Source organism: Eschrichtius robustus, chromosome 12 (assembly GCF_028021215.1).
Source record: "Eschrichtius robustus isolate mEscRob2 chromosome 12, mEscRob2.pri, whole genome shotgun sequence".
Lineage (NCBI taxonomy): Eukaryota > Metazoa > Chordata > Mammalia > Artiodactyla > Eschrichtiidae > Eschrichtius > Eschrichtius robustus.
Window position 1 is genome coordinate 87,195,115 of NC_090835.1, and position 20,517 is coordinate 87,215,631.

General features: G+C 43.4%; 2 protein-coding genes and 3 non-coding genes across 5 annotated transcripts; 1 reads left to right on the top strand and 4 right to left on the bottom strand.

Annotated features, from left to right (window-relative positions):
- Nucleotides 1–843: 843 nt before the first annotated feature.
- TRNAI-AAU (transfer RNA isoleucine (anticodon AAU)) lies at nucleotides 844–917 on the bottom strand. The gene has a single exon. It is a non-coding gene; the product is annotated as a tRNA-Ile (tRNA).
- A 3,612-nt stretch (nucleotides 918–4,529) lies between these two features.
- On the bottom strand, nucleotides 4,530–7,579 carry LOC137773070 (POM121-like protein 2). The gene is given in 7 exon segments (XM_068557456.1): nucleotides 4,530–4,699; nucleotides 4,702–4,789; nucleotides 4,792–5,077; nucleotides 5,079–5,928; nucleotides 5,931–6,218; nucleotides 6,221–6,754; nucleotides 6,757–7,579. Coding segments are annotated over 7 exon segments (3,039 nt in total).
- On the top strand, nucleotides 7,578–10,670 carry LOC137774106 (protein bassoon-like). Its single transcript, XM_068559221.1, has 5 exons — nucleotides 7,578–7,601; nucleotides 7,662–7,752; nucleotides 7,872–8,039; nucleotides 8,228–8,348; nucleotides 9,641–10,670. The coding sequence occupies exons 1-4, from the start codon at nucleotides 7,578–7,580 to the stop codon at nucleotides 8,305–8,307; spliced, it is 363 nt and encodes a 120-aa protein (XP_068415322.1). The 3' UTR covers nucleotides 8,308–8,348; nucleotides 9,641–10,670.
- On the bottom strand, nucleotides 9,452–9,523 carry TRNAM-CAU (transfer RNA methionine (anticodon CAU)). Its single transcript has one exon. It is a non-coding gene; the product is annotated as a tRNA-Met (tRNA).
- A 4,959-nt stretch (nucleotides 10,671–15,629) lies between the features above and the next one.
- Nucleotides 15,630–15,702, bottom strand: TRNAK-UUU (transfer RNA lysine (anticodon UUU)). The gene has a single exon. It is a non-coding gene; the product is annotated as a tRNA-Lys (tRNA).
- Nucleotides 15,703–20,517: the final 4,815 nt, after the last annotated feature.

A 20,517-nucleotide genomic window follows, 5' to 3' on the forward strand; every position in this document is an offset into this window, starting at 1 on the left:
TAGCTTACCATTGGTGATGCCAACCCTGATCATTTTGAAGGTAGTGTTTGCCATTTTTCTCCCTTGTGAAGTTCCTATTTTTTTTCCTACTTCCTACTCTACTATTTAGAAGTTAGTCACTAAGTATGGCCCATATACCGGAAGGGAGGGGATTAAGCTTCATCTCCTGGGGTGGGGGGGGGGGGGAGTATTTACTTATATTAGTTGGAATTCTTCTGTAAGGAAAATGTTTCCCTTCTCCTGTATTCATTGATTGATTTATATCAGTATGGACTCGTGAATATGTATTTTATACTTTGGATGATAATCCAAAACCACACTATCTGTTGTTCAAACTGTTCCAGCTTTGGTCATTGGGAGCGCTTTCCCTGTTATAAAGAGACAGTTGGCAAAGCTCTTTCTTTCCTACTGTGTTGATATTAATACATTTTTTTTCACACGTCATATAAAAAAAATCGTGTTTCATCTTTCGCTGAACTAGTTAAGACCCAAGTGTGGAAGTGTAGAAAGTGTGGATGGTTTCCCAGTTTATTTTTGGACGAAAATAACCCAATAGGGTCAGTTTCTTTGCAAGAATCAGTTACCCAGTGGAAAAATAATATGCCCCAAGCAGCTCTATTTCCCTTGCTGGTCACTCAGTACTATCCTTTCGCCCTGTAGATGGGATTCAAACCAGGACTTCAACCTTGAGGGAACTCAAAGATGTGTGTCTAGACTTTTTTGAACTTCTCCGCGCGAGGTTTGTCTCTCATCCTGACATTACTTGTGACATCCCAGTGGACCTGAGACTGGAAGAACTCTCACCTGTGTTGAGATCTAAGAGGGAAGCCTTGTGGCACAAATTGGCATGTACGGGGATCGAACCCACGACCTTGGCGTTATTAGCACCACCCTCTAACCAACTGAGCTAACCGGCCAGCGCACGGCTAGTTTGTTCCTCTGTAGGCAATTAAATGAAAAGGAAACAAAATGGTTTCTTCAAATTCTCGGGGGGCCGGGGGGCTGGGGGGCCGGAGGGGTGGGGCGGGGGGAGGCGGGGAGGGAGGAGTAGGAGACGGAACACAAAGAACCGAAACAACCGAAAAGTAACGTTAATTTTTTAAATCTCCACATTCTTCCTATTTCACTCTCCCCCATCTCGGAGTTAGGAAAAAGAAAAAGAGAAAAAAAACATTTGGCCTGATTGAACTCTGCTTCTTGGGGGCCTCTCTCCAACTGACGACTCTGAGCCCCCCCTAAAGATCAGATTCAAAGTCCCCGAGTGAGGCTTCCTTCCTCCTACCTATTTAAAATAATTTATAAAAATAAATTATTTTTAAAATAATTTTATTTCATACTATCAGAGTCCTTAATCCATCTGGAATTCATTTTTGTTAATTGTATGAGATGAAGCAATTTTCTTTTCTTTGAAGAGTTTAGCTACTTGTACCAACTGCATTTGAAAAGTTCATTAACTTCCTGCCGTTCTAAAACGACGAATTTAGCCCTCTTTTTCATATTCTATACCCTCCCCGTAAGGGATCTCACCTTTTCCCAAGGTTTCGATATTCTAAGATACATTGACAATGCTCCAATCTTTCCCTAGCCCTCACCAGACACTCCATACATTCATTTGCTCTAACCAAAAACCTTTGCTTTATCCCGGATTCCTCTCTTCATCTCACACCTCACAACCCCTTTAAGAGCAAATCGATTAAATATATATATATAAATCTGACCACTTCTCACCACTTGCATTGTAAGCGTCCTCGGCTGGGCCACCATTGTATCCCACCTGGATTCCTGCAGAACCCTCCTCCCAGTCTCCCCGCTTTCACTCCTCTACCGTCCCATCTCAGCCAGCAGCCAGAACAATCCTAAAAGTGAGTCAAGTCATGTCATTTATTTGTCCCAAAGCCTCTACTTGATCCACATCTCACTCTTGGGGACTTCCACCAGGTTTTCTCTTTGCCTGGAATCCTCTTCCCTCATACTCTGGCATGGCTAAGTCTGTCAGTGAATTCAAGTCTTTGCTCAGATGTCAACCTCTCATTAGAGCTCAGATGAAACTGTAGCGCCATCTTAATCCACCTACCCTGCTCTATATTTTTGCCATGCCGGTTACAATCTCTTTCACATGGTAGTTATTTCCTATTATGTTTATTGTTTATTTTTTAATCACACCCCCTACTAGAACATAAACTCCACAAGAACAGGAATTTTATCTGTCACTGAGAACATCCCAAATATTAGAAGAGTGCCTAGTAACCAGTATCAGATGCCCAGTATTTTTTGAGTGAATGAATGATTGAATATGACAAATATTTCCTTCATATTCCATAGTCATTTCACACTCAGTCTATACAAAATTCCAGGTATTGTGCCAAAATTACATTTTCCATCCTCCAAGTCAGATGGCTAAGGGTCGGTCTTCTCCAACTCCCCCTTACCCTTATTCTGCCCATCTCCTCTGCCCACACGGTGCAATCTGTCACCAAGTCCTGCTTCTTAATCCCTCCTCTCTCTACTGCCTCCCCACGCCCACTCTTAACTACCTGGTTAACAAATCCTGTTAACCAGGTAATTAATTACCTAGTTGGAATGTATTGTATCTTTCATCTTTGTTGGTGTCTCCGCAGTCTCCCACACATTTCCAAGCCTCCAGCCTGTCCCCATTTGACTCCTCCCTCACATGACAGCTAGAGCAATCTAAACCCAAGCTTGTCTCTTTCCTACTTAAAATCTTTCCATGACTCTCCATTGTATTTGGAACCCTGTGCACACTGCACGATATAGTCTATAAGCATATCCATGATCTGCCCCTTCTTCTCCCAAACCATGTCTGACTCCTTGAAAGTTATCCAGATAGATGCGTTCTGTCTTCCAGACCCTCCTTTGCACGTGTTTTGTCTTTGGCCTGAAATACCCTTCTCCAGTTGCTAGAACTGGAGAACACACACCGTAAAACAGAATTCAAGTTTCAAGACTTAGATAAGATGACCTTCTGCCCTGCTTCCATTCCCTTAGTACCTGTCACTTGTTATGGAATCACTGGCTTACTTACCAGTCTCCCCACTAAACTGTAATCTCCAAAGCAGAAGTTTTCCTTCACCTCTGAATATCTGGTGCAAAGCACAATACAAGGTATATAGTCATCACTGTATAAATGTTAAATTATCATGTAAAGAGCTGTAGAAATTGTCTAATACTTTTCCTCTTGCCCCCCTCTGTAAGATGGCAATCTTGGGTTGTGGAATGCCTTTCAAAGTAGAAACAGCATGGATATTTAGAGTCGTATATACCTGGGTTAGAGTTCTGACTTTGGTGATTTGCTGTAGTGAGGGAGAAGTGAACACAGACTTTGGAGCCAATAGGGTTGAAATCCCAAATCTAACCTTCACTAACTGGTTGAGCTTGGGCAAGATTCTTAATATCTTTCTGCCTCTGAATAGATATGAGTTTTATAGCAATTCCTGTATCATAAACTCATTTCAACAATTTATTTTTATTTTATTAACCAATTTAAGATTGCTTATTTTTCCCATTCGGTCTCTTCCAAGGTATCCATAAAACAGGAGATAGATGTATTCAGGGAGTCATTCTTGCCTTTTCTTTTTTTTCCATCAGGATGATACGTGCTAAGGAATATGTCGTAGCTACTCATAGACCTCCCATTGGTTACAGTACAGAGGTCAGCTTAGGTATCTGCTCTTCCTCCCTTTCTCCCTTTGTTCTCAGGCCCAAGAGTTTTCCTGCCCTACCCACCCTATCTGGGAGAGATGTGAGGTAGAGGGTGATTTTATAAGGTACAAATTAAAAGAAAAGCAGAAGCTTGGGTTCCCTAATCGAGCATTTCTCACTCGTAATTATGGAGGAATTATGACCTATGGTGTAAAGAAAAGAAGCAAGGTTGCACCACTCTCTTTTTTCCTCCCCTGGCCCTCCCACGGATGCTCTCATGGGTAGACCACTGATCCTCAAGGAGAAGTTGGCTTCAAGGTCAAGCTGCATTAAAAGCTTCTCCAAAATAAATAAATTAAATTAAAAAAAAATCTGCCCCAAGAACCAACTGAGGAGCAAAATAGCAAGAAATGAGGAATCGGCCTCCCTGGGGGGACCAGATAAAGGAACCACTTCTTTGAGCCAAATAAAAGCAGGCTAAGATTTAGAGAGAATCTATTCCTCCTCCCAAAGAGGCAAGAGAATATGGGTTGTACTTTTTGCCTCCCTGGCACGTCTGTTCCCAGAGAAAAAAGCAGGAGGCAGTGTCCTGACTGAGCTCACCCTTGACACAGAAAGGAGTGGGTAGGGAGGGGAAGGCAAGGCTCCGTTCAATTCCAAAGCTTTGGGTCCACTCAGTTTCATTCTGCTATCACCACTAGATACTTTAGTCCTTCATTTTCCTCTAGAATGTAGGTTAGGACCACAAGGTGAATGTATAAAGCTCTCACCTTAGATCTGGGGTGTTTTTGCTGTAGAGAATTAGAAGTGAATGAGGCACTTCACTATGCTGAGGTCCAAATCAGAGTACGAATGGCAAGGAACACAAGTTATTTCTTGTGGGCATGAGGCCTTCGGGAATGCCCTTGCTCCCTATTCTTTGGGGTTTTTGATTTTGCGCCAATGGAAAATGAAGGGGCTGACAATCTGAAAGATCTTCTCCCAACAGAGCCCTGGGGCAGTGAAGAGGGCATCCCAAAGCCAAGGCTGCTGCCTGAGTGACAGGGGTGCTCTGAGACAGGGCCATGGAGGGGTCCCCAAACATAGTTTTTCTTGCAGAAATGCTGGCCTTCCCCAAGGCAAAATGTGTGTCCTTTTGCTGGTCCGGCTCTGGTTGTTTGGGCTGCAGCCTTTTCCCAACGGTGTGATGCTGCTAGTGGTCCCACTTGGCTCTGCTCCAGTGCTGAATGCTCCAGGGTTGGAGCTCATGTCTGGGGCAGTGACGCCCATCCCAGTCTCCTCACAGTCTATAGGGGTCACCAATCCCCCAAAGTCAAAAGGTCGTGGGGCTGTGCTGCCAAACACTGAGCCACAAGCCCCACTCCGGTGGGTTGGGGTGACAACTCCCAAACCGTTCGTATTAGCTTGACCGAAGGGAACCTACTGGAGTGCTGCCAAAGGCCGGCCGGAAGCTGGCGGGGACGTGAAAGGTGGAGGCCGATGGTGCCAAACCCCCAAAGGCTGACTGCGTGGTACCGCTGAAGGATGGCTGGGCTGGAGTCGGTGTTGGGATTGAGGAGGCCACTGGTGAGTTTCCAAAAATGAAAGAGCTACTGAAGCTTGGGCCAAGGGCTGGTTGGGGGACTTCTTGCTTCTGCACATATGCAGCCCCAAACGCAGGTTGGGGAGTGGCTCCCAGGGATAGTGGGAAAGGTGGCCTTGAGCTTGACTCCAAGGGAATTGTGAATGCTGCGGTCGAACTGGAGATCCTGGATGACAATGCAGGCTGGTTGGTGGTTACTAGGGCTGAAGTTGCCAGAGGGCTACCCACAGCGCTACAATTGGCAGTGCTCCTGGTAGGGGATATCTGGACAGCACTGGGAAGAACCTGGCTAAAGATGGTGACTGTGTGCACAGTAGGACGCTGGCATAGTGGGAAAGTGAAGCCTGCAGCTGGGGAGAAGCTGGCCCTGAAGGCACAGGCAGCCCCGAGAGGGAAAGGGGGACAAGTGGAAGGGATGGAGCAAGTGTTGCCCATGGTACTGGTAACATTCACTACACCAAAATCCAAAGGTGGCTTAAAAGAGCCCTTGGATGTGCTGGCTGGGGTGGTGGACACGACTACAGAGGCAGCCTTGACCAGGCCATGGAAGAGACGGGTAGAAGCAGGAGTAGGTGGAGGAGAGGTCTGCTTGAAAGAGAAAGGAGCTCTCACGGGCATAGTTTTAAGTGGTCTTATGCTGCCAAAGATAGGCTTGAAGGTGGGAGTTGAGATACCCGGAGGTGTAAGATGCTGTAAGATGCTGCAGCTGTGCTTGAAATTCTGGAATATGAGGAGCCTCCTATCTCACTATTGGCTGGGAGCCCCAAAATGGGTTTTGACAAGCGTTCAGCAGAAGTTGCAACAGGAGGTGCAGATGCAGGAAGATGGGGACCTGAGCTGCTCATCAATCCAAACAAAGTGCTTTGCATAGTGGGTGCTGCAGGGATAATGGCAGGTGAATCTCAGGGTATGGCAGCCTGAGACGTTGAAGGTGGCCACGTGGTGTCAGTGCCTGGTGATGTGGGAAAACAAGGGTCAGAAGGATGAAAGTAGTTGTGGGTTTTGAGTCTGAAGAGGTGCCTGAAAGGGGCTCTGACTGTGAGCACCCACGTGGGGCCAGCAGGCTCGCTGTCTTCAGAGGCGAGTGGGCCACACTGATTGCCTCTCCGGTAGGTTGTGGGAAGGCCAGTGGACTTGGAGACTTCTGCATTTCATGTAAGCTTTCCAGCGGAGGATCAGTGCCCTGGGACAGGGAAGGCTGAAGAGCAGACCAAGTGTCAGGGACAGAGTCTGTGGTGACCTCAGTCGTATCCTCTCTGGCTTTGTTGCTCCGTTGGAGTCCAGCTTTCTTCCCTAAGGCCAGGTCTTCAGGGACTGCATAACCAAGCTGAGGAGGTGGAGTCAGGGACAGCAGGCTGCCAGGGCTTGATAGAAGCAGGGGAATCTGATTTTGCTGCCCAGAGCTGCCAGATGTTTCTCGGGACTCATCTGATACCGGTGGGACTGGAGAGTGAGACGGATGACCATGTTCTTTCCTTGTTATTGGCCACTCTGGTATCTGGAGTGATGTACTGGAATACTTCTCTTCCAAGGCTCAGAGATATCTCTAGAAGAGCTGTAAGAGCTTGTAATAGCATTTCTTTGGGAGCTAAGGGGGCCACCTGTGTGTGTGCTGGCCAAGGAGTCCATGGAGGAGCAGCTGGGCCTGTTATTCAAGCTGTGATCTGAGCCCCAGCAGTCGAGGCTTCTCTGCAGAGGCCCAGGCCTGGGCACGAAAGAAGTGAGGACTCCATTTTTCGTCAGAGGCTTAAACGCAGATGGTCTGGTCTCTGGAATCCTTCTCTTACTGTCCAAGCTCTCATGGAACAGTCGTTCTTCCCACCTCACTTTCCCCTTCTTGCACTCTCTGAGGGCCCTCAGCACTGTCTCCTTCGCACATGGGTCTGGGGGCTTCTCAGAAGGTGAGACCCCTGCAGAGTTCGTTTCCTCTGCTGGGGCAGTGGAGGGGGGCGCTGTCCGCTCACGAGGAGCGAGTTTGATGGTCACCGGGCTCCATATTGCCCTGGGGTGCCGAAGAGACCAGATACTCCGCTTGAAGTAACTTTCCCACCCGTCTGAGGGAAGAGGCCCCATGATGGAGCTCCGGGACCTGTTCATGGGAAAGCGCCTCCAAGCCTCGTTGACCACCCACGCGTTGGGACTGGTAGGATCCCCGTTCGGCAGCCGCCTCGCAGGTCTGTGCCGAGGGGCAGGGTGGGCACGATGGACGTGCTGAACCCGGGGGACCTGATGAAGGGGCTGAGCTGGCCGGCCGTTCAAGGGCCTCTCCGACAAGTCTGTGCGCCCCTCTGCTGGGGATGACGGCGAGAGTCCCAGCTTGCCCACGTAAGTGCCCATGTGGAGCAGTGAGGCGGAGTCGGTGACTCTGACTTCGGGTTTGGGCTCCCGAGGTTTCTGACGCCTGCTGACTCAGCCGCAGTCGAAGTGTTCCGGTGACGGTTGGGATCCCTGCGCGAGCAAAGTGAAAGGGTCTCGGGGCGCTCCTCGCCCTCCAGGTCCTGCATCCGAAAGTGAGCGGCCGGTGGAAACAGAGGACACGCGGGACCTCGGCAGCCCCCGTAGCCTGCTCTGCTAGTTTGAGGCCTAAGCTGGCCGCTCTGGCCACTTTTCTCTCCTCCCCGGGTTGCAGCGCGCGGCACGAGGAGAGGGATTGGAGAGGAAGCGCGCGGCCGGAGTCCCAGAGCTAGAGTCGAGCAGGCGCCGGGTCTCCAGACTCCGGCTCCCGGCCCCGGCACCGATCCGTCCGCCCGTCCGTCCCACGGAGTCGGAGTAGGGAGGGCAGTCCGAGCCCCTCAGCGTGAGTCGGTGGAGATCGGGGGCGGGGGGCGGGGCGCTGGCGGGAGCGCGGGACCGGAGACCCGGGCGCGTGGACCTGGGCAGCCCAGACGGCGTTCGTGGCGCCAGCAGCGGGGAATAACGGAGGCCGGGTTTGCTGCTTGGGGATTCCCGCCCTTCTTCCTTTCCTTTGCCCTTTCCTTTCTGCAGCCAGTAGGTGTCAGTCATTTGCCTCCGGGATGACAAGCTCCGGACGCAGCCACCATCCAGGGTCGCCTCCCCGAGGCTGAATGTGTGTCGCCCTCCGATTGTTCGCACTTTGAGTATGCAGGTACGATGGCACCGTGGCGGGGTCTCGAGGCTCCGGAGGGGGCCAAAGGGATTTCTTGTCTACCGACCGAGAACCTGAGCGCCTCCGCAGGCACCCGGCTTTGTCCCTCGCTCAGCAACCCCCCCGCCCCCCCGCCCCGGCCACCCTCTCCAATCGCGATCCTCACCTAGCCCAGTGGGGTCGGAGCTCCAGGAGGGGAGCAAAGAAGTGGGAGATTTAATGTGCGGCTGAATATTCAGGCCAAGCCAGAGTGAACTAGGGCACTAACATTCTGAGAAATTCAAAAACGAATAACGTTTTAAGATTTCTAATACCATTCCTTCCAATAACGATAAAAATGGCACGGATTGAATACGATTCTTTCAAGAAAGGTCATTTTAAGGTTGTTAAGTTAAGGAACTCGGAGAACGAGTTCCATTCAAAACCCACACTGTCCAAAAATGGGTCCAGACATATCCCACTTCATCGATCTCTTTCTCCTTGAATTTGTATTTGCACAGAATTTTCCTCAATATAATGTATGTTTACGCTTAAAGTCTTTATTCGATCGTCCTACTATACTAGTCTGCACCAAATAGAGGTACAGACACTGAAATCTGAAATTTTGATATGTGACGGAACCACAAATCTGTTATAATTAATTATTTTGGTTTCATTTATATTTGCATTTACTAATAGAATGCAATCAATCAAAACATCGTAAGGACATAATAAATTTGAAAGGCCCTTTACTGGAAGTTGTAACAGAGGTAAATATGGAATGTATCACCTCTTTCTCCAAGAGGTCGCATACAGTATATTGATATAAGACCACCTCCACTGAAGGAATATTTCCATTGCTCCTCTACTGGACACCAGGGATGGAAGGAAGTTTACAATTCGGGGCAGTGTGTCCCTTCAGACAGGTAGAAGAGTTTTGGAACTGCCTAGTGAGAGAATGGTGGGATTTCAAAGTAAGGTGGGAAGCAAGAAGCCAAACTAGCGGATTCTCAAACTCGTGGATGTCAACTGGTTGAACATGGAAGAGGTAGAAATTGATTCGGTTTTTGTGCGTGCTTGTAGCCTAGTTGGAGTAAAGTTGAGCAAGGGACGGAAAAGCTCTGTAGCAGAGGATGGTTTCGATCCATCGACCTCTGGGTTATGGGCCCAGCACGCTTCCGCTGCGCCACTCTGCTTCACCTTGTAAAGCTACCACTGTTCTTCCCTTCGATGATTATGTCACCGTTTCTGCGCTGAACATTTTTTTCGATTTCCTTTCTTTCTGATGGTTTTCGTCGCCCCTCTCTCTCGAGGCACGTAAGAGATCAGCTCTTCCGCAACCAGATGACCTCGGGTCATCACCTTCGGGTCTGCAATTTTCCAACCTGCCCAAGAGTGCCCAAGCTCGTCATTGAACCCCCTCGCCAGCACCCCTCCCAACTCCCTGGAGCCGCTAGCCTCTCGGAGCAGAGGAAGAGCCCGCGGAGCAAAACTCTGGGTGGACCCTTCTCGGGGAGAAGAGCGGAAGTCGTGGAGCCAACTCTGCTGCCGCCGGAAAGGAAACGTGTTAACCATCTCCTCTGTTACCTGTCGAAAAATCTTAGACAACACTTTGAGTAAAAGAGAGGCATTTTGTTTGCTCGCAAGGGCGCAAGATTTTCAGGACGGTGTGCCTGTAATAGAGTTAACCCAATTTGTTTCTCAAATTATTACACGGGGGTCACAATTTCGATTGTATCTCGTTTGGGGCCGTTTGGACTAAACAAATTTTTTAAAAGATAGGACCTTCCTTTTCTCGAGGCTTATATTAGAAAGCAGAGCCTTTGGGAAGTTCCTGGACACAGCTCTCATTTGCAGCTGCCTCTGCGATGACGCTAGAAGGGGCCGGTCTGGAAGGTTGTAAATCTTTTCTCTTTAGTACTGGCAGCTTTTGGAGAGTGAGCGTAGAGTGTTCCTTCAGTCACATGGCTAGGCCGAGGCTTGTATGCTAGTGTGTTTTTGTTTGTTTGTTTTTTCTCCTTGTACTCCATGTCCCCGTCCACAATAAAACTTAAGGAGCGATGGTGGAGTGGCGAGCTTAGCAGCTCGCACCAGCAGAGTACCCTCCTCGGGTCTGCAGCCACGCGCACTGCCCTACCTGAGCCCAGCTATGCAGCTACCCCAGCCAAGGAAAGCGAAACTCCATTATTCCTTTGGGGCTCTTACCCCGACCCCCCACCCCGAGATCTTTGTCATCTCAGGGAGATGCTGCCATCTTCAAATTGTACCCTCTCAAGAAAGTCTTTTTTCAAAACTTTTCTGACTGCAACTCAGTGTCGAAATACATTTTAAGTCACAACTCAATATAATATGCAAACAAATGTATGTGTATATATATATATATATATATATATATATATACATTTATACATATGAGAGAGAGAGATTTATATATATATAGGACATATATATGTCCTTTTTTTTCTTTTCCTTTTTTTTGTAAAACTGTGACTACAACTTCCCTCTTCATATTGTCTTCTTGAAAAATTTGTCATGTGTTGAATTTTCTTGCCTATTCCCTACCCCAGGGCATTTTTTGAGGGCAGGTGTCATTTACAGCCCTGCAGTCCTTGTGACTATTAAGCAACCATTAGCACTGAGTTTAAAGCTGCTGTTGTGGGAAACAGCCACAAGACGGCAGCAGTATTACGTTCTCAACTATTGTTACTAGGGCAACAGAGTCTTCCTGGCGGTAGTGTTCCGAGGTTGTAAATTAGAGTGCAGTGTGCTGGGACAAGCCCCCAGAAGTTTATGTCTCCTTACTTATGTTTGTTTTTTAAATTTAATTTCTATTTCTTATCGGAGTAAATTTGATTAGAGTGTTGTGATTGTCTGGCTGTGCAGAATCTGCTCAATGATTCATACATATGTCTGTTTATCTTCGGATCCTGTTACCATGTATGTTATTACAGAATGTTGAATAGACCTCCCTTGGTATTTGGTAGGTGTTTTGTCATTATATATTTTATATATATATTGGTGATTATATAATTCATATAGTTTATATGTTATATGTTTATATACATTTAACATACATTAGTATATGTATGTTAGCCCCATAATCCTAATTTATCCATCCTCCCACCTTTTATATTTGGTTAATAAATGAGAAAGATAACTATCTGAATCTACCTCTATCTATCTGTCTATTAATCATCTATACCAATATCGATATAGCTATAGATAGATGATAGATATTTGGAGAGACAGAGAGGCCAAACTCTACCAAACAGTATTTTACTGCATGGGTTTATTCTGATATTTCCTATTTCTATTCCTATACCTTCTATTTCATTTATTAAAATACCATTCATGACCTTTTTTTACATTGATTTTACCCATTCACTTCTGAGTGATTTCAAAAACACTGTCACTTATATAATGGTATTCGAAATGTCTCTTCCTTTTAGAGTCAGATAAGGAAGATGTGAAAGACACTGACCGTTCCACAGTGGTCAAAGAATTAAGGAAATGGTTCTAATGCCACCAGCATTTTTTTGGTATCAAACAGGACACAGTGTTAACTCTCCCAGAGACTACACTACACATGCCCCTATCTGTGATTATTCCTGCAGTTAGTGAAGGGAAATCACACTTATTCTAAACAGTCCTCTCTGATTCGGGGTTTTGTTTTTTTTTTTTTTCCACCTCTATTTCACAGTTGTGATGTGGATTCTTTTTCTCCTCTTCTGCTGAAGGATTCTTGCCTGGGTGACTAAGTAGGTATCTGCCCTCACCTCTTAGAGAATATTTTGCTTTTATTCCTCTATTTTACCATGTCCAACATATTGTTCTGATGCTGTTCCCTCTGTGTAGAGAATTCTTACCTCAGATGTATATAAGATTTACTCCCTGGCCTCCTTCAAGCTTTTGTTCAAATGTTGGGATCAATGGATCCAAAGGTTTTGGACAAATGCAGTCTGCCCTCCATTTTCTGTGACTACTTCAAACGATTTGTCTATTAAGTTCCCCTAACATTTCTTCTAGGATGAATAATTCTCACCTTCCTTTGCTGTGTTGTCACAGTACACTGGTTGCAGTGTTACCCCATTCATTCAGCATTTACTCTTCCTAGCTGTGGTTTATGGCTCTCTACAATCAGTTAGATGTTTGTATACTGGAAATTTCAACCTTAAAGTATTTGGATCATTTGAGATACTTGGAGACATGACTCACCACACTTCAGCCCCACACCGAGAAGAAAAAAAAAAAAAAAAAAGAGGGTAAAAAACCTTCCTTCAATCTTTTAATAATATTTTAAAATAAGAAATTCCTGTTATTGATGTCTGAGGGTGATGACATCTACTGGATGAGTTGATCTGTCCAGCTAATTGTTCAGTGGCTGTTCTGAAGTAGATTTTATCTGGTAGGTATTAATATATGATAAAAGATCCTCAACATTGTGACAATTCCCACAAGTCAATCCACATGCATTTCTCCACACCTCTGGTCTCTAATCTTCAAAGCTTACTCTTTTCAGATTCCTGATCTTCCAGCCAACCATTCCCTTTTGCCTAGGATTCCATATACAGCTTTATCTTAGGCCACTTCTCTCTCCATGTAAAGAGGAACATCAAATGAACCATCTAAAGCTCTAACCACTGGGAGGATTTCTTTTCACCACTATCTTGCAGGGTTACTTCTGAGTGGGAGATTGTGTCACAGCAGTTCATTTAAAGCTCACAGCACCATACAGAACTCACCTATCTATGAACCAAGTGATTTGATTACCAAGGGCTCTTCTACCTAATTCCCCACATAATGGTTCTTAACTTCTCTGATATGTCAGACTGGACATTTCCACGGACATTTCATTAGTCAAACCAAGTCACATGGCCAAGTTCATGAGGAAGAGGAAGTGTTTATATTATATAATAAATATATTATTTCAATGAAATAATCATAAATAATTATAAATTCACATGAAGTAATTATACTTATAGTTATAAATTCACATGAAGTTGCAAAGATAATGTATCAAGGTGGCATGTATCAATAGTTCATTTTTTTTACTTTTGAGTAGTAATCCATAGTATAGATGGACCACAGCTTGTTTAACCTATTCACCTATTAAGGAACATTTTGGTTGTTTTCAGGTTTGAACTATTACAAATAAAGCTCCTATAAATAATAATGCACAGGGTTTTGTGTGGATATAAGTTTTCTTTGTTCTGGGATAAATGCCTAGGAGTGGAATTGCTGAGTTGTATGGTAAGTGTGTGTTTAGTTCTTTAAGAAACTGACAAACTACTTTTCAGAGTGGCTACACCATTCTACATTCCTATGAGCAATGTATAACAGATCCAGTTTCTCTGTATTCTTACCAACCTTTGGCAGTTGTTACCATTTGTTATTTTATCTCTTACAATAGGTGTGTTGTGATATCTCACCATGGTCTTAATATATATTTCCTAAATGACTAGTGATATTGAGCATCTTTTCATGTGCTTATTTCCCATTTGTGTATCCTCTTTGGTGAAATGTCTTTTCATGTTTTTTGCCCATTTTCGAATTGGATTGAGTGTTGTTTTAATGTGGAGTTTTGAGAGGTCTTTGGATATTCTAGATACATCTTAGCCAGATATGTGATTTGCAAATATTTTCTCCCAGTCTGTAGCTTGCTTTTTTAATTTTCTTCACAGAGTCCTTTGCAGAGCAAAAGTTTTTAATTTTGATGAAATCCAGTTAGTCAAATTTGTCTTTTATGGATTGTGTATTTGGTGTTATGTCTAGGAACTCTCCACCAAGCCCCAGGTCCCCCAAATTTTCTCATATTTTTTCTAAAAGTTTTAGAGTTTTATATTTTATTTTAAATGTATGAACCATTTTCAGTTACTTTTTAAATAAAGTGTGAGGTTTAGGCTGCAGTTGGCTTCTTTTGCCTATGGATTGCTCCACCCCAATCTTGTGAAAAGACTTTTCTTCCTCTACTGAATTGCTTCTGCACTTCTGTAAAAAATAATTTAGATGTACTTGCATGTGGTGCTTTCTGGATTCTCTATACTCTTTCATCGACATATATCTATCCCTCTGCCAAAAATGTACACTCTTTATTACTGTGGCTGTATAATAAGTCTTGAAATAATAAGAATGTTTTCTTCCACTTTATTCCTTTTTTTCAGAATCATTCTAGTTATTCTAACTCATTTGTCTTCCTATATAAATTTTAGAATAGTCATGTCTATAGCTACAAAAAAATCTTACCTGGATCTTGATAGGAATTATGTTAAATTATGTTAAACCTCTATATCATTTTCAGGAGAGTTGACATCTTAGCTATGTTGAGTTTTATAATCCCAGAATCTCTCTCCACTTATTTAGGTCTTTGATTTATTTCATCAGAATTTTATAGTTTTGTTCTTTCCAGCATGTACATGTTCACATGTCTGGATAGATTTTCATCTAAGTGTTCCTTTCCTTTTTTAAAAAAAGTACTGTCTTTTAATTCTGGGGTCCACATGTTTATTGTTAGTATATAAAAATACAATTGATTTTTCTATTTTGATCTCCTATTCTGTGACTTTGCTGAACATAATTATTAGTTCCAGGAGGATTTTTCTTTGTTTGTTTGTTTTTAGGTTACTTAGGATTTTCTATGTAGACCATCACATAATCTTCAAATGGCATGGGAAGTACAATCCTTCCACAGAGAGGGAGGGGGGGAATGTATATTTCTAAAGAGAAATACAATCCACTGAGCAAGAAATTGCACCATCAACACACAACAGGACAAAATTGCAGAAACGTATGGTAAAGTATGCCAATATTTCTGGGTAGGGTGAGCATTTCACCTAAAGATCATACTGCAGTATTTGTGAAATAACTCCCTACCATTTGGGTTTATCATTAGAATGTGACATTTCCATGGTTTAGTGGAGGGCTTTCCCATCTGCCAAGTAGCTCAGTTGTGAGAGTGAATAACTGAAAATCTAAAGGTCCTGACCCAGAGAATACTTTACCCAACAAATGTAGTTTCCAGTTCCTTTTCTAAAACACCCTAGTCTAGAGGGATAGCTTTCTTATATTTCATGGGCTATAAGGGTTTTGTACTGTGTTCCTCAGGAAGTCTCTATTATTAAAAACTGCTAAAATCATCTTTTGTTTGGAACAGAATATCAAATCTCAACCACTACTTAAGGCTGAAGGTAACTGACTTCTTGGCATTTGCTCACTGTAGGTAGATAAAAGTCATCAAAGTTTAACCCAAATTTTCTTGGGAGAAAAGTTTAAGTACCACTGGCCCATAGAAACACAAGTCTACAACGCCTGGACAGGGACTTGAACCCTGGACCCTCAGATTAAAAGTCTGATGCTCTACCGACTGAGCTACCCAGGCTCTGGAAGGACCTCTTTATTCGGTCTCCTTTGTACAGTTCAATTGCTTTGGGGGCATTCTTAACCGCCAACAGAATTTTGATAAATTCGATATTCCCCCTCACATTTTTTTTTTCAGTGGACATATAACATTTTTCTTCATAAGGTTCAATTTTTCTGAAGGATAGAGTAACTTATATCAAAGGAATTTTAAAACTATAGTAATTTAATACTTACCAACATCTCTTGAGAAAGAGAGAGAAGAGAAAGCCCTTGTTAAACTTCTGTGAAAGATTTTCCTTTGATCTTTTATTTCCTTGAATTTGTGATTGCCATCCCGTGTCTCTCATAAAATTTTATTCCAATACAACATCTTTATATATTTAGTATCTTCTTGATTTTCCTACCATGCTTCTCTGTACCAAATGCAGGTATAAACATTGAAGTCTGATGTTTTTCTTTTGAACCCAAATCTGTATTAAAAATACTTCTTGTGGATTGTGCTATATCTGCATCTACTTGCACATAATTAATCAAAGCATAATAAACAGATAATAATTTAAAGACCCTTTAATGGAGGACATAATGGAAATAAATGTGGAATTTGTCCTCCTCCCTCCTCCATGAAATCGTGTACAAGACTACGTCTACTGAAGGATTCAGTTCTTCCCATTGTTCCCGTGATGGGAATCCGAGAGGAGAGCATATTTACACCCCCGGGCACTGTGCCACAGCCAAATGAGTCTTAATTTATCAGAAATGTCTTAATTTATCAAGCAGAAGGGCGAGATTTTTCCATGAAAGGTGAGAACGTGGGACTTACGTGCCACACTTCTATGGCAGGCTGATCCTCTGAGAGGTGACTTTTGAAAGGTAAATACCTTAGGAAAGGTGAAATATGTAAGATCTAGAAGTAGATTTAGTTCAACTGTTTGAATACAGCTTAACGATGGAGTTGCTATAAAACTTGCAGCCAAGGTTGGTTCCGATGCATCGATCTCTGTGTTTCCTGTCCAACACGCTTCAGCTGGTCCATTCTGCTTATAAACGGATGTTCCCTCGTCGATATTCAACTCCGTTATCACAACTGGGTTTTCAAACACAAGAATGGCTTCTTTTCTTTTCTTCTTTCCCCCGTCTTTTTCTTCCTCCCCCCTAGCTCAGCTCACTGCTCCCTTTACTCGGCCTCTTTTCGGTCCCCTTGAGAACCACAGGGTTCCAGCAGCGCCCCCAGGTCTGCTCGTTTCCAATCCGCCAAATAGTCAGTCTCTGAACCCGCTTCTTCAGAAGCTTGTCTGGGCTCACAGGAGGATCTGCAGGGGGAACCGAGGAGGGGGCGGCGGGGCAAAGCCTTGAGGAAAACCCTCGCTTGAGAAGAACCTGTCAAAAATCTCAAGAGGTTTTTCTTTGCCTGCAAGGGAGCCAGATTTTCAGAATTCCATTTCCGCTTGGATAACGTTTGGATCCGTTCTGACAGAGGACAGGAGTTCCTGTGTCTGAAAACAGGATTTTCGTTTTCGGAGTTGGTCTCGGAATAGGGCTTTTGGAAGTCTCTGCACACCAAGGCTCCTGTTGTTCGCGGCTGCCTCTGCGTGCTACCTTCCAGAAATTGCACTGCTAGATGCCGAATAAGAACTTCACTCCACACAGAAGTAACTAGAAGCCACTAAAATATTTCTCACCAAATCCAAATCTTAAATCTCTGTAATTTAACTTCCCTCCAAACGTCTATAGTCCTTCCTCCAGCAGGAGGGGGAATGTGACAGAGAAGTTGGAGTGGAAAGGGGCAGGGCAATTCCTGACTGTTTCGTGTCCTCTCTTGCTTGTGGACGTCGAGGTTGCATTTCCCCTGGAATTCCTTCTCCCTTTCCCATTTGCCAGTTCCTACTTGTCCTTTGGATCTCAGTTCAGACATTACCCACTACCTCTTCCCCGAAGCTTTTGCTGACTCCTCAAGACTGGTTTAGAAACTCCTAGAATACACCCAGGATTCCTGAAGTTATTTCAATCTTATTAATAGTCCTATTTACATGTTGTATTATAACTATCTCTTGTATGAATCTTACATTTGCACGCTCAGGGCTCAGTCCTTAAATACCACGTATATGCAAATGTCTTTCCATCTTGGACTGCTCCTTCAAACTCCAAATTCACATACGCAGCTGCCTTCTCGACAAGTATTTTATACTTAACATTGCCAAAGACTGAATTACTAATCTTCCCCCCAAACTTTCTCCTCCCCAATCTTCCCCCATCTCAGTAAACAACTACTCCATCTGTGCAGTTATCTGTGAATCTTTGCTTTTGCTCAGATCTTACATCTCATCTAACAGCTCCACCTTCAAAATATATCCATAATTCAACCAGTTTTTACTATTTCCTTTACTATCACACAAGAAGGCCTATCAATCTGTTGCCTAATTTAAAAAAATCTTTATTTTATATTAGAGTATAGTTGATTTACAATGTGTTAGTTTCAGGTATACAGCAAAGTGGTTCAGTTATACATATACATATATCTATTCTTCTTTCAGATTATTTTCCCACATAGGTTATTACAGCATATTGAGTAGAGATCCCTGTGCTATACAGTAGGTCCTTGTTGAATATTTATTTTATATATAGTAGCGTGTATATGTTAATCCCAACCTCCTCCCCTCTCCTTTTCTTTCCTTTGACACAATTTTACATTAATTTTTGTTTCCTTTCTACAAAACCATTTTAAAGGCATTTTACTGATTGAGCACCTCAGGTTTCATGTGAAGTTGCTCCTGTCGTGAATAAAGAGGGAGTTCTTTATTCTGGAATTTTGCTTCTGTCTTTTCCTCCAGGCCAGTTCTACCTGGCAACAAGATACAATTTGAGGTGAAGTCCAAACGGTCCTCATTTCACTTAAGAAAGAACAGAGTCTTAGCCTGCCCTGTGACCAATAGTGGTTGTGACCATAGCTGGCCATTGGGAACATTTCCAGTATGTAGATCCTCAGGTGTTTCTCGGGTCCATCACCTCAATTTTTGCAGTAGACCCGTCACTGGTCCCCTGGTTTCTAGAAACCTTGCCCCTTTCCTGTCTATTCTACACACAGAAGTAGTGCAAAATTCCCCAAGGGTTTGAAACTCTCCAAGAGTTTCCCTCCTGTTCAGTAAAGAAACTGAAGTGTTTCTAGTGGCCTGCAAGAGCCCTCCCCTTCTCCCCTCCACCCTCCTCTCTAGTTCCTTGCTCTTCCTCAACAAGTCAGACATACTCCTGCCTCAGTCCTTTGCACAGGCTGCTTCCTCTGCCTGGAAACACCCTTTCCCAAATACGTGCCTAACTCATTTCCTCATATCCTTCAGGTCTGCTCAGATATCACTTTCTCAGTGCAGGCTTACCTGTTCAACATATTTAAAATTACAAGACATTAAAAAGAAAAAAAAAGCCATCCCTATTATCTTTTTGCTATATTTTTAAATTCATACTTATCACCATCTACTGCACTATACATTTTACTTATTCATTGGTCTGCATTTCCCATTACAATGCAAACTCTATGAGGATAGAGTTTTGCCCATTTTGTTCGCATGTTTAGTCCCAGTATCTCGAGGAGTACATGTTAAATAGCAGCTACTCATTAACAATTTGTTGAATACATGTTGAATGAATGGTCTACCAGGGTACAATAAATGAGTTTTTCCACAGGTGGATATACAAGCAAATTTCAAGAGTTTAACCTTGAAAGGGGACAGGAATGGTCTGTTCATAGGTAAAGGTTCTGAATTCCATTTATATAGCTCCCTGTTGTGTGTGTGTGTACAAACCTGACTGAGTTGCTAACCGTGGGTCTTCTGTTTAATTATGTGACCCACCATTGCTAGTCAGTGCTTGTGCAAGGACTTAAAGCTTGACCCTGCAGTTAGGACTAAGCACCTAAGATTTCTAATCCCATCTGGAGAGGTGCAGATGTTCATCTGTGTAATCACTAGTTGTTCCACTTTCCAAACCTTCAACTGTCCAGGAATAAACCCTGACTCCTGAGCTACTGGAGCTAAGGCTGGATGAAGATAATACATGAGGCTCCGAGGGAGTGGGAATCTGTTCTAAAGAGGACACATTTTCCTATAAGGCTTCTGAATAGTGCTTTTAAGAAATTGTATTTATTTGGTTGTTTTGTATTTTGAAAAAGTAATATGGAGTTCAAAAATTTATAAATAGTTATACAGTTAAAAGTTTCCTTCCCATCCCTGTTACTCACCTACCTGGTTCCTTCTCTTTTCTCCACCATCCACAGGTTTCTACTATTATTAATTTGTTACTTAACCTTCTGGAGTTTCTTTGTCCACTTGCATGTAAATATATAGATTCATATGTTCTGGGTCTTGCTTTTGATACCTCACAATATGTTTTGGAAATCTTTACTCATTGATAACATAGAAAGCTTCCTTGTTTGTCTTTGCTTAGTTTTACACTTTGTTGCAAAACAAACATACAGAGAAGTAAATAAAATCTTATTTCTACAACTTAACAATTAATTACAAATTGAACACCCATTTAACCATTACTCAGGAGCAAAAAAAAAAAAAAAAAAAAAAAAGCATTGCTGCACTCCAGAAGCCCTCAGTATGTCCCTTCCACTCACCCTGCCTTCCACACTCTTCTTATCCCCCCAGAAAACCACAATCCTGACTTTTATGGTAACCATTTTTTACATTCTTAATACATTTTACCATCTACACATACATCCCTAAACAATATACCATAATTTTGTGGTTTTTAAATTTATATAAGTATAATCATACTAAATGTTTCCTTTGTGTCTTCTTTTCACAAAATTATGCTTGTAAGATTCATCCATAGTTTT

Excerpts from the sequence above, each read along its gene's own strand:
- LOC137774106 (XM_068559221.1), top strand. The coding sequence starts at position 7,578 with ATGTGGAGCAGTGAGGCGGAGTCG. Across the intron at positions 7,602-7,661 it reads GGAGCAGTGAGGCGGAGTCG|TCGAAGTGTTCCGGTGACGG; the intron begins GTGACTCTGACT and ends ACTCAGCCGCAG. Across the intron at positions 8,040-8,227 it reads GGCAGTCCGAGCCCCTCAGC|CCAGTAGGTGTCAGTCATTT; the intron begins GTGAGTCGGTGG and ends TCCTTTCTGCAG.